The sequence below is a fragment of the Somniosus microcephalus genome, chromosome 3 (genome assembly GCF_052327205.1).
Source record: "Somniosus microcephalus isolate GS21.2 chromosome 3, FLI_Smic_1.0, whole genome shotgun sequence".
Classification (NCBI taxonomy): domain Eukaryota; kingdom Metazoa; phylum Chordata; class Chondrichthyes; order Squaliformes; family Somniosidae; genus Somniosus; species Somniosus microcephalus.
The window spans coordinates 261,167,020-261,191,966 of record NC_140989.1 but is presented as its reverse complement, the minus strand read 5'-3'; the positions used below and the strand labels follow the sequence as shown (position 1 = coordinate 261,191,966).

The 24,947-nt window shown below is 42.7% G+C and overlaps 1 protein-coding gene across 1 annotated transcript in view; it reads left to right on the top strand.

The window, feature by feature from the left end:
- The first annotated feature begins 418 nt into the window (after window positions 1-418).
- The window catches only part of aspm (assembly factor for spindle microtubules), a 92,306-nt gene continuing 67,777 nt past the window's right edge, over window positions 419-24,947 (top strand). Inside the window, exons 1-6 of the mRNA XM_085982392.1 lie at window positions 419-941; window positions 4,979-5,119; window positions 7,368-8,685; window positions 10,063-10,167; window positions 22,825-22,971; window positions 23,325-23,573. Of these exons, the coding sequence (XP_085838518.1) occupies window positions 642-941; window positions 4,979-5,119; window positions 7,368-8,685; window positions 10,063-10,167; window positions 22,825-22,971; window positions 23,325-23,573 (2,260 nt within the window). The 5' untranslated portion in view covers window positions 419-641. The remainder of the gene's footprint in view (window positions 942-4,978; window positions 5,120-7,367; window positions 8,686-10,062; window positions 10,168-22,824; window positions 22,972-23,324; window positions 23,574-24,947) is intronic.

Sequence of the window (24,947 nt, the reverse complement as noted above, 5' to 3'; positions counted from 1 at the left end):
AGACCTATTAGAATTATTGTGGCCGTGTTTGATTTAAACCGTTGATTTCTCTGACTGCCACTTTTGTTTTTCTTCTTCCTATCTTTTGCTTTTATCCTTGTTTTCCTTTCCTCTGTCTCCCTGCTCAGGTTCCCAACCCCCTGCCGTTTTACTCCCTGGTTAAGCCCCTCCCTCCCCAGCAACCGTCATTCGACAGCTGGTGAAGACGAAGATTCAAACAGATTCGACATGTTTGGGTAAAAGGAATTGTTTTGGAGTTGCTACGTGCGATTGGTCGGGATGTTTTGAGAAGCCGGTCCCTGATTGGGCGATATGGTTTGAAAAGCGGATGGTGGGGCGGGGCCATGACACGCTGTCGCTGCTCTGTTATTGGCTTGGATTTGACCGCGTCTTTGGTGATTGGAGTGTGGATGCTGGCAAGCGATTGGCTGGGGCTGGAAGTTTGAATTCGGTGATGGGCGGCACGGGCTTGATGCACGGAGACTGCGCTTGTTTTGCCCGGAGAGGCGATTGTAGTAACGGCCGTGTGTGCTGAACAGAAGGCTAGGGGTAGAGAGACCAGACATCGAGTTGGCCCGGGACTGAGCCTCAGCCCTAGCTTCCCCCACCCCCTCCCCCTCCATTTTAATGCTCCGCGATCGATGGATCCAAGCGTTAGAAACGGCTCTATGGCCGCGAGCTTGACCCACCGCCCGCACGGCGGGGCCACAGCGGCGGCGGAGGCTGCGGCAAGAAGCAATAGCGGGGAGGATGTCCCCGTCCTCCTACTCACTCACTTCGCCCAAAGGCCTTTCGTCTGCTTCAAAACAGTGAGGACTGGCTGCTCGAAAACCGAGACCTTGGCCATCGAAAACCCCGAGAGTGTGCCGGTCCGGGTGGTGATCGACAAGTTACCGACCTCCAAGGGATTTGCAGTGAACGAACGGGAATTTGTGGTGGAGGTAAGGCCGTGCCGGGTCACCTTGCTTAATGGGCCCGATCTTAATTTGGAATATGTGGAGTTACTGTGTTGGTCTTTTGAATTCTTGGCTGCAGTGCATCTGGGAGACACAGCCCATTACAGGTTTATAAAGTTAACCACTAGCCAACGTGCTTGCAGATAACCTGCTCACTATATAACTATCTAAACAACATGACCAAATTATACTAAAATATCTCAAAATAGTGTACAATGGAGCAGGAGAATTAAGTTTGAGTAACAAATTGTAGAAGAGCCCAGATGCTGATTCTGTGTACTATAGCATGAATATGATTTGCCAGTCCACAAAACTCCCAGAATAGCTTTATTTGAAAGCAATGTGTGTTGCATCTCAGTTCAAGGGTGATGTTATTCTGATTGCCATGTCATTTTTACCATTTGCTTTTCCATGGTTTGTGCCTGGTCATACTTGACCGTTATTTTCAGTTTATAATAGACTGGAACTTTGTTCTTAAACTGTAGGCTTATAAACTGTCTTAATACCAAATTCTCTGACTTAAAAAAAAATCCGTTTTCAAGTTAGGGAAGTACTGTGTAATTACAGGTCAGACAGCCTAACCTCGGTGGTGGGAATATTATTGGAAAAAATTCTGAGGGACAGGATAAATCTTCATTTTAGAAAGTCAGCATGGATTTGTTAAGGGAAGGTCGTGTCTGACTAACTTGATTGACCCTTCTTGTTACCTCCTCAAAAAATTCAATGAGGGTAGTGCGTTTGATGTAGTCTATATGGATTTTAGCAAGGCTTTTGATGAGGTTCCACCTGGCAGACTGGTCAAGAAACTAAAAGCCCATGGGATCCAAGGCAAAGTGGCAAGTTGGATCTAAAATTGGCTCCGAGGCAGGAAACAAAGGGTGATAGCAAAATACTGCAGATGCTGGAAATCCAAAATAACAACAGAGAATGCTGGAAAAACTCAGCAGGTCAGGCAACATCCGTGGAGAGAAATTTGAGTTTTGAAGAAGGGTTTCAACCCGAAACGTCAACTCAAATTTCTCTCCACGGATGTTGCCTGACCTGCTGAGTTTTTCCAGCATTCTCTGTTGTTATTTAGGAAACAAAGGGTAATGGTCGAAGGGTGTTTTTGTGACTGGAAGGCTGTTTCCAGTGGGATTCTGCAGGGCTCAGTACTGGGTCCTTTGCTTTTTGTGGTATATATCAATGGTTTGGACTTGGACGTAGGAAGTATGATTAAGAAGCTTGCAGATGATACAAAAATTGGTCGTGTGGTTGATAATGAAGAAGGAAGCTGCAGACTGCAGGAAGATATCAATGGACTGGTCAAGTGGGTAGAACAGTGGCAAATGGAATTCAGACTGGAGAAGTGTGAGGTAATGCATTTGGGGAGGGCTAACAAGGCAAGGGAATACACTATAAATGGTAGGACACTGAGAAGTGCAGAAGATCAGAGGGACTTTGGCGTGCATGTCCACAGATCCCTGAAGTTAGCAGGACAGGTAGATAAGGTGGATAAGAAGGCATACGGTGTACTTGCCTTTATTAGCTGAGGCATAGAATATAAGTGCAGGGAAGTTATGCTTGAACTGTATAAACACAAGTTAGGCCGCAGTTAGAATACTGCGTGCAGTTCTGGTCACCACATTACAGGAAGCGTGTGATTGCAATAGAGGGGGTGCAGAGGAGATTTATAAGGATGTTGCCTGGGCTGGGGAATTTTAGCTATGAGGAAAGATTGGATAGGCTGGGGTTGTTTTCTTTGGAACAGAGGGGGCTGAGGGGAGACCTAACTGAGGTGTATAAAATTATGAAGGGCCTAGATAGAGTGGATAGGAAGGAGCATGTACAGCAGGCATTTCAAAGCACTGGAGAGGTACCGCCAACGCTGCCTCCGCAAGATCCTGCAAATCCATTGGCAGGATTGGCGCACCAGCGTCAGTGTTCTTGCTCAGGCCAACATGCCCAGCATCGAAGCTTTGACCACGCTCAATCAGCTCCGATGGACGGGTCACATTGTCCGCATGCCCGATACGAGACTCCCAAAACAAGCGCTCTACTCGGAACTCTGACACGGCAAGAGAGCCCCAGGTGAGCAGAGGAAACGCTTCAGGGACACCCTCAAAGCCTCCTTGGGAAAAGTGTAACATCCCCACCGACACCTGGGAATCCCTGGCCTAAGACTGCACAAAGTGGAGGCAAAGCATCCGGGAAGGCGCTGAACTCCTCGAGTCTCTTCGCCGGGAGCAAGCGGAAGCCAAGCACAGGCAGCGCAAGGCGCGCACATCAACCCTAGCACCCCACCCACCTGCCCCTTCAACCACCGTCTGCCACACCTGTGACAGAGACTGTAGGTCCCGCATTGGACTCATCAGTCACATGAGAACTCATTTTTAATGTGGAAGCAAGTCATCCTCGATTCCGAGGGACTGCTGAAGGAGAAGAAGACGAAGACTATTGCCCTTAGCTGAATGGTCAATAACCAGGGGGCATAGATTTAAAGTAATCGGTTTGAGGTTTAGAGGGGAGTTGAGAATTGTTTTCACCCAGAGGGTGGTGGGGTGTCTGGAAAGGGCGGTAGAGGCAGAGACCCTCATCACATTTAAAAAGTACTTGGATATGCACTTGAAGTGCCGTAACCTACAAGGTTATGGACCAAGTACTGGAAAGTGGGATATTAGGGTGGATAGCTCTGTCGGCCGGCATGGACAAGAATTCAGCCTCCTTCTGTGCTGTACATTTCTATGATTCAAAGTTGTTTTCTGGAAAATTGTGATTATTCCATAAGATTTTATATACTAAGATAAATCTGCTTCTAAACCTATTAATTTCCAGGAGTTATTGACATCTTCTGTTCTTTTTTGAAAACAAGCTTCTTCATAATGGTAAAATACCAGACCAGATCTCCACTCACCAACTATTTCTGATGCTGTTCTTTTCATCAGGGAGAAGTAATGGACATAATTCCTCCTAAGTAATATGAAAATGACAATGGAACATTTCTTACTTGCTGCTTGTTTCAATTAATAAAAGAGAATAAAAATCAAGTTGCTAAATGACTGGTTTTACTCCAGTGTTATTTGTTTAATATCAGCGTATCATTTGTTCAATATCAGCTCGACATTGCTCCCCCCAACAGCAAAATAGTCTATCTGGTAACTCCAATTACTGTCATCAATAAAAAAAAAGAAAAGAACTTGCTTTTGTAAAGTGCCTTTCATGACCTCGGGCCGTTCAACAGTGCTTTATAGCCAATAAAGTATTTTTGAAGTGTGGTCAGTGTTACGATGTAGGGAAGCGCGGTATACTAGAAAACATCGAGAAGGATTAAATAAATTTGTCACTGACCACTGGAAAGCCCCAGTTGTGTAAGTTTACCATCTTGTGGGTAGCAGAACACCTCTTGCCATAATAGAGTTTACAATTGGATTGCTAATGCAATTTATAGCTCTGGTCTTGTATCGATGCACAACTGCAACAGCTTTACCTTTTTATACATGATTCATCAAAACCTCCCTGTACCATTTCTGAAAAGGGGATGGGCACTCCCTTACAAAAAGAAAATACTGCAGATGCTGGAAATCTGAAATATGGGCGCTCCTTTGCTGGTTTGAGAATTGAAGCACAGATGTGAACTGGCTCCAAAATGCAATCAATATATATGTGTTATACACAACGCAATATGCATACCCTTTGCTGCAATCTTGTACAGCTTGATTTCCACTCTCCTGTATTGTTTAATGGCTTCAGCAGAATCCCATGATGCTGAGCAATGTGTTACTGCAAAATAATTGTGTGCTGTCATTCTTGCAGTAGTGTGGTAGAAAAAAGCATTAAAAACCGTTGATGATTTGCAGCGTTGGCTTCATCCTGACACGCAAATGTAGACCCAGTATGTATTCAGAGTTGTTGAACAGATCCTGAAGTTATGATTGGTATCTCACTCCTAGCTGTGCTTTTCCTAATTTATTTTAATTCTGCAAGAGATTAATTAAAATCTTTATTGTAATTCTGTCTTTTGAAATGTGTGCTTCCTTTCACAGCCAGCAGAAAAGTATTATCTTTCCATAACTTGGACACCAGTAGATGCTGGAGGGGTCCGAGAAACCGTGACATTTAGTGTTGGTTGTGTGAAAGTCTTTTGCATTCTTCTGGGCAAGGCAGAGGACCGACCCAAAAAAAAGGTGAAGAATTTGTTCCTTTTTCACAAATGGCACTGTATATGCTAATCTGCGTTTAAATACTACATTCTTCAGTGTCTTCTTTGTTTCCCTTATTTTTTTCCTCCCAAAATGCAGTATCTCGCAGTTCTCTACATTTAAGTCACATTTGCTGCCTTTCTGCCAATTCTAATAAACTGTCTGTGACACCTCAAATCTTTCAGCCCTTACTGTTTGCCAATACAAAAGTAGAGGGATTGGCAATAACTTTTGATGTTGTGCTTCCTATCCCAAAATGCAAATCACTTATAAGAACATAAGACGTAGGAGCAGGAGTAGGTAATTTGGCCCCTCGAGCCTGCTCCGCCATTCAATAAGATAATAATAATTCAACTTTATTGTCATTGTACAATGCACAAGTACATGAACAACGAAATGTGATCTTGCAAGCTCCCATGAGTCCAGTACAAATAACATTAAACGTAAATAGCACCGTCCTGCTGTGTCTGTGCGCGCCGCCATTCCATTTCCACCATTCCTCCTGTCCGACAATCTTCAGCCCAACGCCCGGGCCTGCTCACCAGCCGCCCCTCCCGGGGCTCCTTCCGTGACCTTCTCACCAACCGCCCCTCCTCGGGGCTCCTTCCGTGACCTTCTGCACCTGGTCGTCCCTGATGGTCACCCCTCCAGGTACTAACCAGGCCTGGCTCTGCTTAGCTTCCAAGCCTTGCCTGTGACCCTGTCCCTAGTCCCAGGAACAGGGCTAGATCATGGCTGATCTGATCTTGGCCTCGACTACCTTACCTTTCAAAAATCTGTCTACCTCCACCTTAAATATATTGAATGACCCAGCCTCCACAGCTCTCTGGGGAAGAGAATTCCAAAGATTCATGAGTTTCTCACTGAGATATCCTCCCTCCTTTCCTAACTCTGCACTGTTTGACTGCCTCTGGTGATTTCAGTCTTCATCTGAACTCACCTTGCCCCCCATTTCTCTGATTACACTGCCCTCGTGTGATCCCTTAACCTCTTCCATATGAACATCTCCTACCCGTAGTCACCCCCCTCAATCACAGACAAGGCCATCTCTGATTACTTTCTCACCGCCCACATTTTTCTACCCTCTTCCAACCCCACTTGCTTCTGCAACCGCTCCTGGAAAATACTTTTGTCCAAGTCACTTACAACTGCACTTTGAAACTTCCAACTGTCTAGCCTTTGGCCCTCCATTTCCCACAATACTTATGCAGCGGTTGGTCTGCTCAACCACACCCTCACATCCACCGTTGACGCCCTTAAAACCTACCTCTTTTGGTCACCTGACCTAATATCTCCTTATTTGGCTCAGAGTCAAATTTTGTTTGATAATGCTCCTGTGAACCGTCTTGAGACGTTTTACTCTGTTAAAGGTGCTATATCAATGCAAGTTGTTGTTACCTTACACTCAAACATTTATACTTTCCTTTCCAATAAACTTAAATGTGGTATGGTTATGATTTTTGGAATATATATTTACAAGTATTTTGAACTTGAATATTAACTGTTTCCTGCTTCGTAAAAACTTTTTCAAAAGACTCATGGTTTCTTTTGATTTTGCCATGGGCATGGTGTGCTCTCAGTAAGATAGACCAGCCAGGTTTTATGTAGGAACATACGAATTGGTAAACGATAAAAGACCAAGGTCCATCTAGTCTGCCTTCTACCATCCTGGAGGTCCCATATGCAATAATAATGGAGCTGTTGACTAATCATAGCAATTAATTTCTATCAATTAGTCCATAACAGACCCAGAAATGATGAGGAAAGCAACAGTGGTGGAGAGCTTTGGGAACCATATGTCCAAAGTCACATTTTTCCTCCCAAGCATGCTACACTTGCCACATGTCATGTCTCAAATTACTCGTACTGTATCCCAAAATGTTGTTTTCTGTAACCACCTTGCAACAGGTACTATATCATTTTAAAAACATCATCCATGCCAATTATGGAAAAATATTTATTTTGTCAGACCTGCAGAAAAGCAATGAAAAGGTTTGAGTAAATTTCAGAATTGCAGTACCTATATACTAAAACACTTATGGCACTTTTTCAAGGTTGGTCATAGTTCTAATTTATGTTTTTGATTGTTTTGTACAAAGCTGGAAATTGCAATCAACTGTGAAAGTTCTTCTAATATTTATTTGATTGAGAGTTTGTTGCAAGTTTCTTGTGCAAAGTAGATTAAAGCCATGTATTCTTGTGTGCAGTCTAAATATTGACTTTACTTCCATAGCGAAGCCTATGGGAATCAATTAAAAGTAAGAAGAAGGCTTCAGAAGGTTCTGTTCTGTTGATACCAAAAAGAAATGCATCAATTGCCAGCAAAACGATGATCATTTCACAAAAGATGGATAGTCTGAAAACAGGGGTACCTCGAAGTCCTCTTCAGTCATGTGAAAATCTCAGTCCAGTTGGAGATAGAGTTCCTCCTCTGCACCACCCTGTGGATGTTTTAGAGTACGATGGGCACGAGATAATGCATCTATCTCCGATATTGCCTCCAAGTCAAATAAAACAAGAACTTGAAAATTGCACTCCACGATCACTTAAAAGATTTGCTACTCACTCTGTCCTTCAAAGTAATGGCGTATCATTAGAAATTGAGGGGAGACTGGATTGTGAAGAAAAGCCTGATGAACAGTGTACAGCTGAGACTTCTGTGGAGTCTGGATTGAATTTGGTATGTCAATCAGTGAAGGTGTTTTCTACTAAAACACCACAACATTTTCCTTGTATATCCGCCCCTCATACTCCTGTTAATGTACGTCGGATCTTAAGCCCTGATTCTTTTGTAAATGACAGCTATGTCCCTGATGGAGACTCTGAACCAATTGTTGAGCCATCAGTGCTGTCGCCGGATCAGTTTCTGAAGGATGCATGGACAGCTATGAACCAGCCTTTGTCAAGCTTAAATCAGAAAAAGGCTGTTGAAACCTCCAATCAAAAATCATTACAGTCTGGAAATTCTTCAGTACAGGAAAGGAGCAGTGAGCAGTTGGGCTTTGCAGCGAAGCTTGCATCACCTGGGCCAGTGCAGAGTACTCCTCCTGTTATAAATGTGAAAGAACTGGAGCCAACTAAGTCGAGGTTAACCTTTTTTGTAAAGTCCAAAACTTCTAATCACCATCAGAGTTCACAGTCATGTAGACAACAAGTACGTCAATCCAGTGCTCAAATCAAGATGCTCCCTGTTTACATTACTACAGATACTAAAAGTAAATCTGTAGGACACTATGAAATGGAGACTAAAGTTAAACTTTCAAGGCAGCAATTTGTTGAAGTCAAAACTAGTTCCAGTTCAAGGTCTGTTACAGTTGTAGAGACTGAAGCTGAAAACAGAAATCAAAATCTTGCTAACAAGTCACCCTTTCCAAGCAGAAAGAGAAAAAGTTCAGAATACTTGTTAAATGATGCACATGAAAAGGATATTGATACCACCAAAAGAAAGTCCATGCACGTGGAACAACTTAGTAGAAAATCAAATGTTGTGAAAAAGACCACTTCAAGGTGTTTGAGTGGAGGAGGAAAACGACTCCAGAAAAGAAAATCTGGTATGAATTTACGTACTTTGCTTTTGTATACAGAGAATACGGGGGATTTATAAGGAGTAAAAACTTTTAACTATGTATATATTTATTGTGGCTAGTTAATGGGTGTAAAGCTTAGACAACGATATTTGAAACCAAAGAAGATACAGATCACCAACATACTTGATCGTATCATTCAGATGTTTTTCCACGTATTCCACTAAATCCCATGAGTCTTTTACTGATGGGATTCTAGAGCGGAGCAGGACTTCAATACTGGAGCCCAGTTGGATATAAATAAAAATAAGAAAGCAATTCAAATTCTTGTGGTCAGAAACAGTTAATTTAATATGAATATACTAATGTATATAACTATAAAAATAATGCTTCTGCAGTATAAATGTATTGAAATTGATCTGTTTAAAGTCACCATAAAGTTCTGAGAGAACAGAGCTCTGCTGAGTGCATGGTATTAAAATTGAGCAATTTATACTCCTGCACTCACCAGAAGCTCAATATGACAACAGCAGAGATATTACTACTGTCTAGCAATGTGAGGTTGAGCAATCACTGAAGAGTTCTGCTCTCGCATAGGAATAGGAGTAAGCCATTCAGCCCCTCGAGATCTGATCTCCCTGAATGTTTCCACAACAGTACTTTATCTTTCAGCACATAGCCAGGTCACCTGTATATTATGCCCAATCAGTTAAGTCCCTGGGTTACTGTAATACAGATTGGGCATTATACCCAGCGGTAAAATGCAATTTACCTTGCAAATGTGGAATACTTCCTTGAAGGCCCCTCTTGCGAATAAGGTGCTGCACAGGAGCCGGGAATGGTGGCCAGAGGGTGAGCGAGAGAAGCAGGCCACCACACGTGGAGCCGAGCCGGCAACAGTGTGGAGGAGGCCGCGGTGACGAGGAGGACGGAGCGGCTGAGGGACATCGTGCTCCCACTGCCACTGGATGCCAAAGAATTGACTTTCTGAACACGGCGCTGTAAAAATAGCTGACGTGTCCCTACGGGGGGAGTAAGCATTCCATTGTACTAGTACATATGGCAAATAAAATTGAATTGAGTTTCTTCCCTCCTTTTTAAAAAAAAATTCTGACGGTGTGGGATAACTTTTTCCCCAAAGTGGAATCCAATTATCAAAAAAAAAGTCAAGATTTGTCCATCTATTGTCGATGCAAATTGTCACCTGGTGTATTAATAGCTAGTAGCTCCAAACCAAGGTCATCTCTTCACAATCAATTACTAAACGTGTTCATATAATGTAAATAGATAGCATTTGTGTTTCAGTTTCTGTTTTTGTAGTTTTGCAGTTTGCTTTAGGTATCAGTTAATGTAGGTTTTATTAGGTTATGGAGTAAAATATTCTAATTTTGTTGAACTCTACAGTTTCTCAAGTCATCAAGTCCTCTACTACTGCTCACGTGAAAACTGGAAAGCTTATGCCTGGGGTTGCGCAGTCACAATTTACTTTTAGAAAATTGACTAAGACAGGTAGGTAAATGATTCACGTGTACAGCATGTGGAAGTGCTTGCTATGTATTTTATTTAAAAAAAAAAAAAAAAAAATGTAAACAGTACAAATATAAGAGCTTTATTGCTTTCTGAAGATCATCTCTGTTGAAGTGCCGTTCATAGAAGCAACTTTTCGATATCTTGAAGATCGCGTTAACTATTTCTTTGAAATATTTTAATTTTTTCCAAGTCATTTTAATGCATCAGACTATATTTTAAAATCTTAGTTTCATATACTGTTAAAGTTATCATGGCTGGGAGTAATGCCGTTTTAGAAATGTGTTGCATTAACAATTTATGCTGTATAAGGGGTTGTACCATGAAATTTGACAGAACTGTTCTGAGCTGGTGCACTGCCCTGGGCAAAATAATTAAAAGTGGATGAATGGATTCTAAAGTCACTGAGTCTGAAACTGCCCAAAACACATTCTGACAAGCAGCTCAAGACCACCATAAGAAGCAAGGCAGCAATGATGGTGAAACGTGCCAGTGGATATCTATCTACTTGTTGCTAGTGCAAGCTGTTCTACATGCAAAATGATCTGTATAGAAGGTATCTGCTTTGAAAGATGTCAGATCAGTGGACCAAGGTCATATTGCTGGCTTTGTGCTGCCATTGGACATGGGATAGTAAAGTTCTCTGCACCCACACATGAAATTGGGCTTTAAACTAACTAGTGGGGGGGAGGTTCCTAGAGAGCAAATAATAAAAATGACAACAGAGAAGGTCATAGACTTAGATAGCAGTGGGGAAATTAAAAACCAGAGCGTGTCAGGAAGGGGCAGAAGGGATGGAGTAAAAGGTAAAGTAATAAAAAGGGCAAAAGCAGGAACTAAGTGTCACAAAACATACTTGAAAGTTCTCTATCTGAATACACGTAGCATTCGTAACAAAATAGGCGAGTTAATGGCACAAATAACTACATATGGGTATGATCTTGTGGCCATTACAGAAACATGGCTGCAGGGTGACAATGCCTGGGAATGAAACATACCAGGTTATTTAACGATCAGGAAGAACAGGCAGGAAGGAAGGGGAGGTGGGGTGGCTATGTTAATAAAGGAAGGAATCACTGTAATACAGAGAAATGATATTGGGTCAAAAGATCAGGATAATGAAACAGTTTGGGTGGAGGTAAGGAATAATAAGGGGAAAAAAACACTAGTGGACGTAGTCTATAGGCCTCCAAACTGTGGCAACTCTTGGACGGAGTATCAATCAGGAAATAGTTGAGGCTTGTTGTTAGATCCGTGTGTTAATGGAGACACGGAATGCAGGAGTTGATTTAACAAGTGTTTACTGAACAAAGTCTGGAGGTGAACTAACTACACAAGACGCTACACAGGCTTATATACCCGAGTGGTCACTACTGGTACTACAGTACACGGGCTTCAAAAACATAGTTCCTCTTAAAGGTACATACACTACAATTCCTCCCCTTTTAGATAAATAGTACATAACATTTTTACAAGAACAATAATCTACACATTTGTTGAAGTTAATCAATTACAAATTCAGTCTCTCTGGAGGCTTCCTGACTCGGTCCGGATAACGCCTCGGTGGTGTAGCAGGTTCTTTTGGCAAGGTCGATTCGGCTTCAATGCCAGTGTCGGGTTCATCTGTTTCCAGTATCACCGGATCGGAGGTAGATACTATGGGTATCTCTGCTTCATCACTAGGCGTATAGAGTTGTGGTGTAGGTTGTCCTTTTTCGGCTGACTCTATGATCTGGTCAGCATGGCGCCTCATTATGCTTTCTCCAATGTCCACGGTATACATCGGCGGTCCTAGTCGTGTGCAAATAGTTCCAGGCTGCCATTTCTCGGTATGGTAGTCCCGGGCCAAAACTGGTTGACCTATCTGGAAGGTTCTAGTTGGCCTTTCATTCATGCTTTGAAATTGCCGGTTCTCTACGTCCCTTCTGACGTTTGGCTTGACCAAATCCAGCCGGCATCTTAGTCTTCTATTGGAAAAACATCATGGCGGGGGTTTGGTTTGTAACCACATGTGTTGCATTCCTGTACGCAAACAAGAAGTTATCTACCTTATGTTGTAGATTTATGTCTTCATTACCCATGGCCTTTATGGCCTTCTTGAAGGTCTGGACAAACCTTCCAGCTAATCCATTGGTGGCGGGATGGTATGGGGCGGACGTGTAGTGCTTAACCCCATTGTTTTTTAAGAACTTCCTGAATTCTTCGGATACAAATTGCGGTCCATTATCAGAACAGATCTGTTCAGGCAGCCCATTCCTGGCGAATATGGTCCTTAATACTGTGATGGTTTTTTCCGTGGTGGTGGAGGACATCTTTATTACCTCCGGCCACTTGGAGTGTGCATCCACCGCGATTAAGAACATTGAGTCCATAAATGGACCAGCAAAGTCGATATGCACCCTTTGCCATGGAGATGAGGGCCACTCCCATGGATGTAGAGGGGCTTGTGGTGGGGCGTTTTGGACCTTCTGGCATCCTAGGCAGCTCTTGGTCATTTCTTCGATGTCTCCATCGATACCTGGCCACCACACAAACGCTCTGGCTAAGTTCTTCATTTTCACTCCACCCAGATGCCCCTCGTGAAGCTCCTTTAGCACTTTATCCTGGAGTTTGGGTGGAATCACCACTCTGGATCCACACATCAAGGTTCCTCGGCACACTGACAGCTGTTCTCTTCTTTGCGAGAATGCTGGCAACAGTGGTTCGCCATGTGCTGGCCATCCCTTCATCGTTAAATCGTAGACTCGTGAGAGAGTCGGGTCATTTCTCGTTTCCTTTTCAATGGTAGAATTTGTCACTGGTAGACATTCAACTATGGTCGAGTGGAACATCTCCAATGGGTCCACTGTAGGTGCCTCTTCTACCGTTGGCAACGGTAGGCACGATAAACCGTCAGCATTCCCATGCTGTTTTGTTACTTTGTATTCTATGTCATATTGGTGTGCCCCTAGGAAAAGGGACCACCTCTGTAGCCTTTGCGCTGTCATAATGGGAACGCCCTTTTTAGGGTTGAATATGGAGACGAGGGGTTGATGGTCAGTCAACAAGGTAAATTTTTGTCCGTGTAGGTAATGGTTGAATTTCTTCACCCCCCACACCAGGCTGAGTGCCTCCCTGTCGATCTGGGCATAGTTACGCTCAGCTGAGTTCAATGAGCGTGACGCAAAAGCTATCGGCCGCTCCGAGCCATCCGGGAATCTATGCGATAATACCGCTCCCACGCCGTAAGGGGATGCATCGCACGCCAGTCTGATTGGCAGTGATGGGTTGTAATGAGCCAACACTTCCCTGGACGTGATCAAGCCTTTGCATTTATGGAAGGCACGTTTACAGTCTTCGCTCCATTTCCAAATTAATCCCGTTTGTAGCAGTGCGTTAAGAGGGTGCAGAACCGTTGACAAGTTTAGTAAAAATTTATAATAGTAATTTATTAATCCCAGGAACGACCTTAATTGTGAGACATTTTCAGGCGCGGGGGCTTTTACGACCGCTTCAATTTTTTCAGGTGACTTATGCAACCCTTCTTCGTTAATGACATGGCCACAATATGATATTTGTTTCTGGAAAAATTCGCACTTGGGGCGATTTGCTCGTAGGCCCCGTTCTCTCAGCCTCGTGAGCACCTGCTCCAAGTTGGCAAGGTGCTCGTTGTCGTTTTCTCCTGTTACAAGGATGTCGTCTAGGTAGCATTGAGTCCCCGGAATCCCTTGCAGGACTTGCTCCATAGCTCTTTGCCAGATAGCCAGAGCTGATGCCACTCCGAAAACCAGTCGATTGTACTGGTACAGGCCTTTGTGTGTGTTTATCGTGAGATACTTTTCAGAGGCCTCCTCAACCTCCATCTGCAGATATGCCTGTGCTAAGTCAATTTTGGTGAAACGTTTCCCTCCGGATAGTGAGGCGAAAATATCTTCTATCCTCGGAAGAGGATACTGTACCGTGTGAAGAACCAGGTTTACAGTCACCTTGAAGTCTCCACAGATGTGAATTTTTCTCTGTTCTTCAGATTTATCATTATTCAACGTTTTCTTCATGACCGGGACGATGGGTGTTCCCCACTCGCTCCAATCTATCTTGGATAACACGCCTGCTTTTTCCAAATTCTCCAGCTCTGCCTCGACGGCTGGACGAATTGCGTATGGCACCGGCCTTGCCTTAAAAAACTTGGGAATTGCCGCATCTTCCACTTTTATTGAGGCGGTGGCGCCTTTCAGGGTTCCTAGTTCCTGTTGAAACACTTCTTTGGCGTTAGCCAAGATTTCTTTTAATCGTCCAGGTATGACGTCATCATCATTTTTTTTCTTACTGGTCACCGTCAGTGCCTGAATGGAGTGCCAGTCTAAACGTATCTTTCTGATCCATTCACGTCCCAAAAACGGTGGACCACCATCTTGCAGAACGTATAAATACAACTTCCGTATTTCCTTGCCGTTGTAAAGAACAGGCACCCTTATTTTCCCTCTGGGGTATACTTTCTGCCCCGTATATGTCTTCAAGATAATGGATGTGTCTTTCAAAGGTATATGCGGAAATAGCCGCTCGTAATCCCGTCGACTTATGACGGTCAGAGCTGATCCTGTATCTAGCTCCATTTTGACTGGGGACCCCACTATCGTGAGGGTAACCCAAATGGTCTGGTAATCTTCTTTGGCAATTACATTATGTAATTTGAGACAGCTTAGTCTCTTGTTTCCGGAGTCGCTATCGCTCTTCTGGTCTTCGGAGCTACTGTCCGTCATCATTTGTACCTTTCTGTACTTTTCCTTATTGACCTTTTTACTGTCAGCGGATTTTTTTCCAGATCTGCATACACGTGCAATGTGTCCCATCTTTCCGCATTGCCTGCATGCTTTGTCCTTGAACCAGCAGTCCTTCTGGTCATGGGTGGATCTGCCGCAGCGATAGCATCTCTCGAAACCCCGTGTCATTTGATGGGTGCCGAGGTCCTGTGGCTTTTGCTGTATCTCTGCAGCTCCTCTTGCTGCTGCTTCGTATGATGCAGCCACACTGAAAGCCTTGTCCAGTGTCCAATCTTTCTCAGAAAGTAGTCTTTTCTGTGTTCCTTCACTTAGGAGACCGCAGACGAATTTGTCTCGTAGAGAATCTGCCAGTCCTGCCCCGAATTGGCAGTGCTTTGACAGCTTTCGTAATTCGGTGAGGTAATCAGCGTTACTTTCATTCTTGTGCTGATTCCTGCTGAAGAATTTGAATCGTTCCGCTATCAGCAGCGGTGTTGGGTTTAAGTGCTCCTGTAGGGTATCAACAATCTCCTTAAAATTCTTGTCCATCGGTTTGGCTGGAGTGATCAAGTTTCGCAACAGCCCGTATGTCCTTGCGCCCATCAGATTTAGAAGTACCGATGCCTTTTTATCATCCACTACTTCATTCGCCTTGCAATATACCTCCACTCTTTCCACATATGTGGTCCAATCCTCTATATCACTATCGAAAGCAGTAATATTGCCAGTCTTCGGCATCCTGAAAATCAAAAATGGCGCCTCCCGCGCTTCTCCTTCTTCCCTGCCGAGTCAAGATGGCGCCTCCCGCGCTTTCCCGCCGCTGCCGCTGCTGCCAACGCTGTTCTCCGTGGTTCCCGTTGCGACCTGCAGCTTTTTGCGGTAGTTATATATATATTTTTTAAATAGTTTCTCCGTTACTTGGAGAACCGTTCCCGTCATGGAGCGGACCCTCTGGGACTGTCCCCTCCCTCTGCTCGGTCCGAACGCCGACCTGCTTTGCCGCACCGGGCGCCTCCTGAGTGTTCCACCCTCTGTCTCTCTTTGCTTCTGCTTTCCGACTCGCTGCCCGGCCCCGCTGCAGAGCCACCCAATCGAGCCCCAGCCTGCCGCAGCCCAGGAAGGATCAGTGCACTACCTGCCACCAGCCCGTTTAGCTGGTGAAACCACAGGTTTTTTTTCTTCTTGCTTCGACCTTCACCTGAGGAATCTATCTCCTTGAGGTGCTGCCGAATTGCAGGTAAGTTCGTTTCTAACTCGTCGCCACTGTTAGATCTGTGTGTTAATGGAGACACGGAATGCAGTAGTTGATTTAACAAGTGTTTACTGAACAAAGTCTGGAGGTGAACTAACTACACAAGACGCTATACAGGCTTATATACCCGAGTGGTCACTACTGGTACTACAGTACACAGGGGCTTCAAAAGCATAGTTCCTCTTAAAGGTACATACACTACACTTGTAATAAGGGAGCATCTGTAATTATGGGGGATTTTAACTATCATATTAATTGGACAAATCAAATTGGGCAGGGCTGCCTTGAGGATGAGTTCATTGAGTGTATTAGGGATGGGTTTCTTGAGCAGTATGTAACTGAACCGACCACGGGGCAAGCAAACTTAGATCTGGTCCTGTATAACGAGACAGGATTAATTAAAAATATCCTAGTAAAGGATCCCCTTGGAATGAGTGACCATAACATGGTTGAATTCCATATTCAATTAGAGGGTGAGAAGGTTGGATCTCAAACAAGCGTGCTAAGCTTGAATAAAGGAGACTATGAAGGTGTGAGAGCGGAATTGAGTAGAGTGGATTGGGAAAATAGATTTAAAGGGTAAGACGATACATGATCAGTGGTGTACATTTAAGGAGTTATTTTACAACTTCCAAAAAATATATATTCCACTGAGAAGAAAAGGGTGTAAAAGAAAAGACAGCCATCCGTGGCTAAGTAAAGAAATTAAGGATAGCATTCGACTAAAAACAAGGGCATATAAGGTAGCCAAATCTAGTGGGAGGATAGAGGATTGGGAAAACTTTAAAAGACAGCAAAAAATAACAAAAAGATTGATTAAGAAAGGGAAGATAGATTATGAAAGTAAATTAGCAAAAAATATTAAAACAGATAGTAAGAGTTTTTATAGTTATATAAAAAGAAAAAGGGTGACTAAAGTAAATGTTGGTCCCTTAGAGGATGAGACCGGGAAATTAATGGTGGGAAATATGGAGATGGCAAAAACACTGAATATTTTGTATCAGTCTTTACAGTAGAAGACACTAAGAATATCCCAACACTGGACAAACAGGGGGCTATAGGGGGGGAGGAGCTAAACACGATCAAAATCACTAAGGAAGTGGTACTCGGTAAAATAATGGGACTCCAGGCGGATAAATCACCTGGACCTGATGGCGTATATCCTAGGGTCTTGAGGGAAGTGGCGGTAGGGATTGTGGATGCATTGGTGGTAATTTTCCAAAACTCCCTGGACTCCGCAAAGGTCCCGGCAGACTGGAAAACTGCTAATGTAACACCCTTATTTAAAAAGGGCAGTAGACAGAAGGCTGGAAACTATAGACCGGTTAGCCTAACACCTGTGGTAGGTAAAATATTGGAGTCCATTATTAAGGAGACCGTAACAGGACATTTGGATAATCATAATTTAATAGGACAAAGTCAGCATGGTTTTATGAAGGGGAAGTCATGTTTGACAAATTTGCTGGAGTTCTTTGAGGAAGTAACATATAGGGTGGATAAAGGGGAACCAGTGGACGTAGTGTATTTAGACTTCCAAAAGGCATTTGACAAGGTGCCACACACAAGATTATTGCTTAAGATAAAAAATCACGGGATTGGGGGTAATATTCTGGCATGGATAGAGGATTGGCTATCTAACAGAAGGCCGAGAGTTGGGATAAATGGTTCATTCTCGGACTGGCAATCAGTAACTAGTGGTGTTCCACAGGGGTCAGTGCTGGGTCCCCAACTCTTTACAATCTATATTAACGATTTGGAGGAGGGGACCGAGTGTAACATATCAAAGTTTGCAGATGATACTAAGATGGGAGGGAAAGTAGTGAGTGAGGAGGACATAAAAAACCTGCAAGGGGACATAGACAGGCTAAGTAAGTGGGCAGAGATTGACAGATGGAATACAATACTGGAAAGTGTGAGGTTATGCACTTTGGCTCTGCAAGGTCTAGCTGAAGCTGTTGCTTAGCTTTCATTGCTAGGGGGATAGAATATAAAAATAGGGAGGTATTGCTTCAGTTGTACAAGGTATTGGTGAGACCGCACCTGGAATACTGCATACAGTTTTGGTGTCCATACTTAAGAAAAGACATACTTGCTCTCGAGTCAGTACAAAGAAGGTTCATTCGGTTAATCCCGGGGATGAGGGGATGGACATATGAGGAGAGGTTGAGTAGATTGGGACTCTACTCATTGGAGTTCAGAAGAATGAGAGGCGATCTTATTGAAACATATAAGATTGTGAAGGGGTTGGATCGGGTGGATGTGGGGAGGATGTTCCCGATGATGGGTGAAACTAGAACTAGGGGGCATAGTCTTAGAATAAGGGGCTGCTCTTTCAAAACTGAGATGAGGAGGAACTACTTCACTCAGAGGGTGGTAGGTCCATGGAATATGCTGCCCCAAAAAGCTGTAGAAGCTACATCATTACATAAATTTAAAACAGAAATAGACAGTTTCCTAGAAGTAAAGGGAATAAAGGGTTATGGGGAGCGGGCAGGAATTTGGACATGAGTCTAGGTTCGGATCGATCATGGCCCTGTGGGTAGCGGAGCGGGCCCAGGGGCCGTGTAGCCTGATCCTGCTCCTATTTTGTGTGTCTAATTCTGTTAGATTCAGGAGATGGTTCTGTGATAGTAGATTGGCGGTTAGGATCAGATCAGCCATGATCTTATTGAATGGCGGAGCAGGCTCGAGGGGCCGATTGGCCTACTCCTGCTCCTATTTTCTTATGTTCTTATGTTCTAAAACGCATATGTCTAGAGCTCTGCTTACATGTGCCAAATGCTGGTTTATGGTTAACCAGATAGTCAGCTCATTGCTGTCTATAAAAAGATGAGAAATGCACTATGCCAACAATTAATAGTTGAGAAACAAAGTTTCAATATGCTGGTCAGTTAGACATTCTGGAATGTTTTTTGTTGGTCATTCTGATAAGCCTCGCACTGCTTCAGCTTTCTATCTTATGGTTGTCTCAAGCTACTTGTCAGAATTTATTTTGGGCAACTTCAGACTAGAATTATACAACAGCATTCCATATTGATGCAAACTATTTAGTAGAACTGCCTGTTACCTGTAATGCATTTTCAATTTCTGTTTTCCTGAGGTCAGCTCTTTTTACTGCAACCCAATAAGTAGTACAGGAAACTTTCATTTAACCGGAGGTTAAATGTCCGGAAAGCTCTACCTACCGGCAAAATTCAGGAGCTGTTTTCTATAAGTTTTTTTACTTCTCGTTGCTTTTTTTTTTCCAGTCAGGCTCTGCAAGGTCTAGCTGAAGCTGTTGCTTAGCTACAGAGACGCTTTTAAGCTGCGGCCGACTGTTTTGAAGCAACAGGGTTTGTTGATTCATACGGAGCTCAAAAGCTCCGTATGTTTTAACATTAGCGCTGGTTTGTACGGCAGTTTTAATGGTACGGCACCAGCTCGGTCCCATCAGTGCCGGATATCAGAAAGTTTCCTGTACTGCTGTCTAGTTATGGAACCTTGGTTGTATGCTCTGTTTTGCTAGATAGAGCAAAAAATAACACTTTCCTTATATTCTGAACTAAATCTGTTTAGAATCAAGGTTGTTCTTGTCTCTTTTCATGTCTTCTTCAAAAATGTCAGCCAGTAATAGTTCCTTTGAATTGTGTTACTTATTGACAAAGGATACAGGTTAGTGTTAATCAAATCATTAGAAGACTTTACATGTGTAGGTTGTAACTATAGAATTTAGAGGAGAGATTAGAAATTTGAGGGTGATTACATTTATTTTTGAGTTCTTCCTTCAGTCCAGGACAGAACTTGTTTGTTGCTTGTTTTAGGTTCTGGCATAATTTATTTAAAACACTTATTATTGCTAGTACCTTGTAGAGGGAAAGTTTGAATAAGATCTTGAGTTGGATTTTTTCAAATAGACATGCTGTAGTGCACCATGGCATTTGGGAGCCATTCAAGAATTGCATTGTGACTGGATGATATATTTTTGAATTATTAAAGTAAATTGTAAAGCAGTTCTGAATAGCCATAGGTGTGGCTATGTGGCAAGACTTTTGAATCGATGCATTAATTCCAGTAGAAAACACCTTGCATACATTCTCAATACCGATAAATGAATTTTGCATGTTTATATTTACTTAACGAGCATCTGCCACTATTCAGTAATCACGGAAGTAAAGCACACTGATCAAAAAACATTCACACTCTGCTTTTTATCTCCCCATGTTACCAACAAATGCAAGTCAAGGTTAAAACACAAGTGCATACTGCACGCATGAGTATTGAGACCACTTTGATGGTAATGAGCACTCACTTTTTATTTACTAATCAAATACAATTATCCACATCTGGAATCCCAATTAGACACGTGTTTAATGGGTAAAGTATTGGACTGGACTGTTATAAAGGATGAGTTGTATAGTGAAGGCTATTGTAGTTGCCATTAGGGTTGCAAAATTCTGGGAATTTTTGAAAGAGGAAACTTTCCATGGGAATTTTCGGGAATTTATGGGAATTTTGAGTTTTTTTGCACACTGATGGTTTTTGTCTCTGACCCTTATATTATCTTTGTCGTCAAAATAGACATACTGTTCCATACAAATAAAAACAGGCTTTCAAAACTTTTTATTTAGGTTATAATTTTGAACTTTATTGAACCCCCACAAAAAAGACCCATCTAAAATAAAATAAAAAGAGCGTCAGCTTATTTAGCCTGTAATTTGTCCTTATTTTGTCCCTTTTGAGTCTTCTACTCCTCATTGCTCCTCCTGATTCTCTGACTCTGGCTCTGACGTGTCCATTTCCTCCTCTGTGTCAGTGTCTAGCTGTGTGGTGGACACTTCTGTATCTGGCTCAATAAGTTGTAGGTTCGCCCGGATAGCCACCAGTTTCTCCACTCTCTTGTTAGTCAGCCTGTTGCGCACCTTTGTATGCGTATTCCCAAAAAGTGACCAGTTTCGTTCAGAGGCCGCTGATGAAGGTGGGATTTGGAGTATCACCGATGCAATAGGTGACAGGGCCTCAGATGCACAAAGTCCCTTCCACCAGGTATGTGCACTGATATGCTTGCATGATTCCCATCCCCATTCCAAAGACCTTGCTTGGTAGAGAACTTTGCCAGACTTCCCAGAACTTTGCCCACATCCAGATTGAGGTGGTGAGAGAGGGTAGAAATCACACTAAGCGCTGTTGATCTGTTCTCCAGAAAGTATTGGTCTCCCAACATGCTTTGGGTCCAGCATGTATGCTGCAGCATGAATCGGCTTGACACAAAATTCTTGACGCGTCTGTATGAATTGAACAATTGCCTTCTCCTCTGCTTTGAGCAGCAGGGATGTGGGTAGGGCAATGCTGATTTGTTCTTTTAAATCAGTAAAAAGCCTGAGAACATCTGACAAGACAGCGTCATCTCCTTCAATCTGAGCAATTGCAGATGCTACTGGTGAGAGTAGTTTAAGGCTGCTAACCACTCTCTCCCAAAACACATCATCCAGCAGTATTTTCTTGATGGTGGTTTCCATATCCCCAGACTGGGATATTGCCATTTCTTGCAGCGACTCCTTACCCTCCAGAAGGCTGTTGTACATTATGACAACACCACCCCATCTAGTGTTGTTGGGCGGCTTCAGTGTGGTGTTCTTGTTCTTTGTCATTTGCTTGGAGTTGTAGGTTGCTGCAACTACCTGTTTTCCCCTGACATACTTAACAACTTGCTTGGCTCTCTTGTACAGTGCTTCCATGGTTCTCAAACCCATGATGTCCTTGAGGAGCAGGTTAAGCCCATGAGCTGCGCACCCAATAGACATAATATGAGTGAAGTTGTTGCATTCGGATAAATGCTGCTGCATCTTTGTGGCATTCTTTACATATGGCTTTCTACAGTGTTTGCACATGTACACAGTCTTTCCATCTTTAATGCCTGGGGTAAAATGCTTCCACACATCCGACGGTAAACGTGGCCATTGTTCTATGCAGAGAAATAAAGGGCATTCATCTCTGTGTCGAACTGCGGTCGATCAGCACGATTGCAACAGGGTGAGTACATTTTTGCTGATGCTCCATGTGATGGAAGCATGACCTGTACACACACGACGCTACATCACCAATAGTGTATTATTTTGTATATTTTAAATTGAAGGACAACAGAGTTCAACAAGTAACTGGTTTATTTGGTATAAAGTCTGATTTACTTACTGCATCATCACAACATCAGCAGAAAACAAAATGACTTCCCTCAGGACCCCTAACCTGGATCTTAAAAAAACTATAGCAGTCTTACTATAGGCCTGCAGGCCAATCACAATTCGATATGCAAATTTTACAACTAGAGGGAGCTAATCGCTCATCCAACCAATCAGGACACATTTGTTCACCGTCACACACAAAACTTGTAATTATTAAAACAAGCCAAGTAAGAAGATAAACATAGATTGATTAAGAAATTCCTTAATAATTAAGATTCCATCTCTGTTAGTAATTTTAAGAGGACCTGTGGGGGGAAAAAAAAGAAAGAAATACAAAAAAAACAATATTATGCTAGCATGTGCTTTTTTGGGCAAAATTCCCAAGCTAAACTTCCCGTGGAAAATTTCCGGAAATTTACTGGAAACTTTCCACCCCTTTGCAACCCTAATTGCCATTAATAAGCACTTAACACGTTTACTTGTTTTTCAGTTATTCCTCGACATCCAATGCCGTTTGCTGCAAAAAACATGTTTTATGATGAACGATGGAAAGAGAAACAGGAAAGAGGCTTCATGTGGTGGTTGAATTTTATTCTTACTCCTGATGACTTTACAGTGAACACTGAGTCCTCCAGAGGTGAACTATAATCGTCACCATATGCTACTCTTTGTATTTACTATTCTATCACGTGTATGAAGTGCATCTTAAACTAGTAGACATTTTGTAGCTTGTGTAGTTCACGCCATCCCAAAAAGTTGTACTTGGAGAATGTGTGTAAACTTTCCAGATGTACATTTAAGAATTTTGTTTTTTTTGTAATTCTTTTCTTTTTAACTCTGCCCCTGGCTGAACAGTTTGGGCTATCAATTTTAAGTTGTTAAGTAATCAATTAAAGAAATGCTTTCTGGGCATCTAATAGTGTGGGAGAAAATTACTGCAAATTTTTATTCCTGTTATATTAACTTTAAGTGTTTGACTTTGCTTTCCAGTGAATACTGCTATGCTGTTCATGGGTTCTGAGACACAACACCACAAAATTAGTGTTCCTGCAGCACCCACCAAAGAAGAAATGTCACTGAGAGCATATACTGCAAAATGTAGACTCAATCGTCTCCGCCGTGCAGCCTGCAGACTATTTACATCTGAAGGGATGGTCAAAGTTATACAGAAGCTAGAAGCAGCCATTGAGGCTAAACGTCTGCTTGTGCGGAAAGACCGATATCTCTGGAAAGACTTTGGTAATCTTTCAAGTGTTTAATTCTTGTACTTGTGTTATGCTATTTGGAAACTCGTGCAAGGTTTAAGCACAGCCAAATAACTATATTGAATCTGATCTACTCTGCAGTTTGTAAAACATGCTGTAAAGAAAATGCTTAATTCAGATTGGTGCGGAATCATGTTCATACACATGTGAGGTAGACCTATTTAACTGATTGATTCACATGAAAGATACAGCATCATGCCCTGCCTGCATCCACTGTGTACACAATAGGAGGGGTACAGAGGAAAGCATGATGTGCATTCTTGGAAGTGAAAAAAATCACAATCTTGAGTGGGTTTTGAAACTTACCCACTTACTTTTGTACTCTGACATATAAACTGATATACCATTGTTACTGAAGACTCAATAAGCAGAGATGGTTCATTGTGTTGTCAGGAGGTTATTAGGATATTCAAGAACCCCTCTTTTCTTCCTTGGCAAAACATCTTTCCTTTCTATCATCTAGGTCTTTTAATAATAACCGTTATTGCTTCCACAATAGGATAGGTTTAGTATTCTGCTGGTAGTCCTTGCCCGTTGGTACTCTGTAATTGCCTGTTAGGAGATGAACAAGTGCAGTTATTTTTTGCCGTGAAGTGTCATCTTACTGCTTTGTCCCTTCCCTGAACAGTATGTCAAAGATCAGAAAAATAGTGCCATTGATGTGTCACTTTCTTCAATTCTATTAGTGTGCAGAACTGATTATTGACGTGTCTTGCTCCATGTAGGTACAATTCAAATATACTGTGATTTAAGATGTACAGGAAACTCTTTTTTACTGGCACCGGCGTGGTGCCGGTTTATCAAAAAGTCCGGATTACAGAGAGGTATAGTTAAAAGGTACGAGAGCTCCGTACACAGCAACAAATCCAGGCTTCCCTGTTGCTTAGCAACAGGTGCAGGCACCCTGGCCACAAGATCCAGGCATCCCTGTTGCTTAGCAACAGGTGCAGGAACCCCGGTTACACAGCCACAGATCCAGGAATGGCCACTAATATGAAGTAAAACTTACCTGAGCCTACTTCTGAATTTTGCCGGTTAACAGAGATTTAGGTGCCGGTAAATCGAGAGTTTCCTGTACTATGATTTAAAGCATAGTATTTATCACTAACAATATTTCCCCACATTCAAGAATTTCATGGTTCAATTTGAATAAAATTTAAGCTGAAGGTGTGATGATCTCTAACTTCTGCTCAGTCAAAAGTTCTCAGATGGCTAATTACCTTTTCTCCCCCTATCCACATGGTAGCAGAGGAGTATGAAATGTGTTTTTCAAATTTAGTTTTTATTGAAGCAACAGCATTGGTTGTGGCTTCCCCACATGATTTTTCTACTTTGTGGTTGCCTAAAC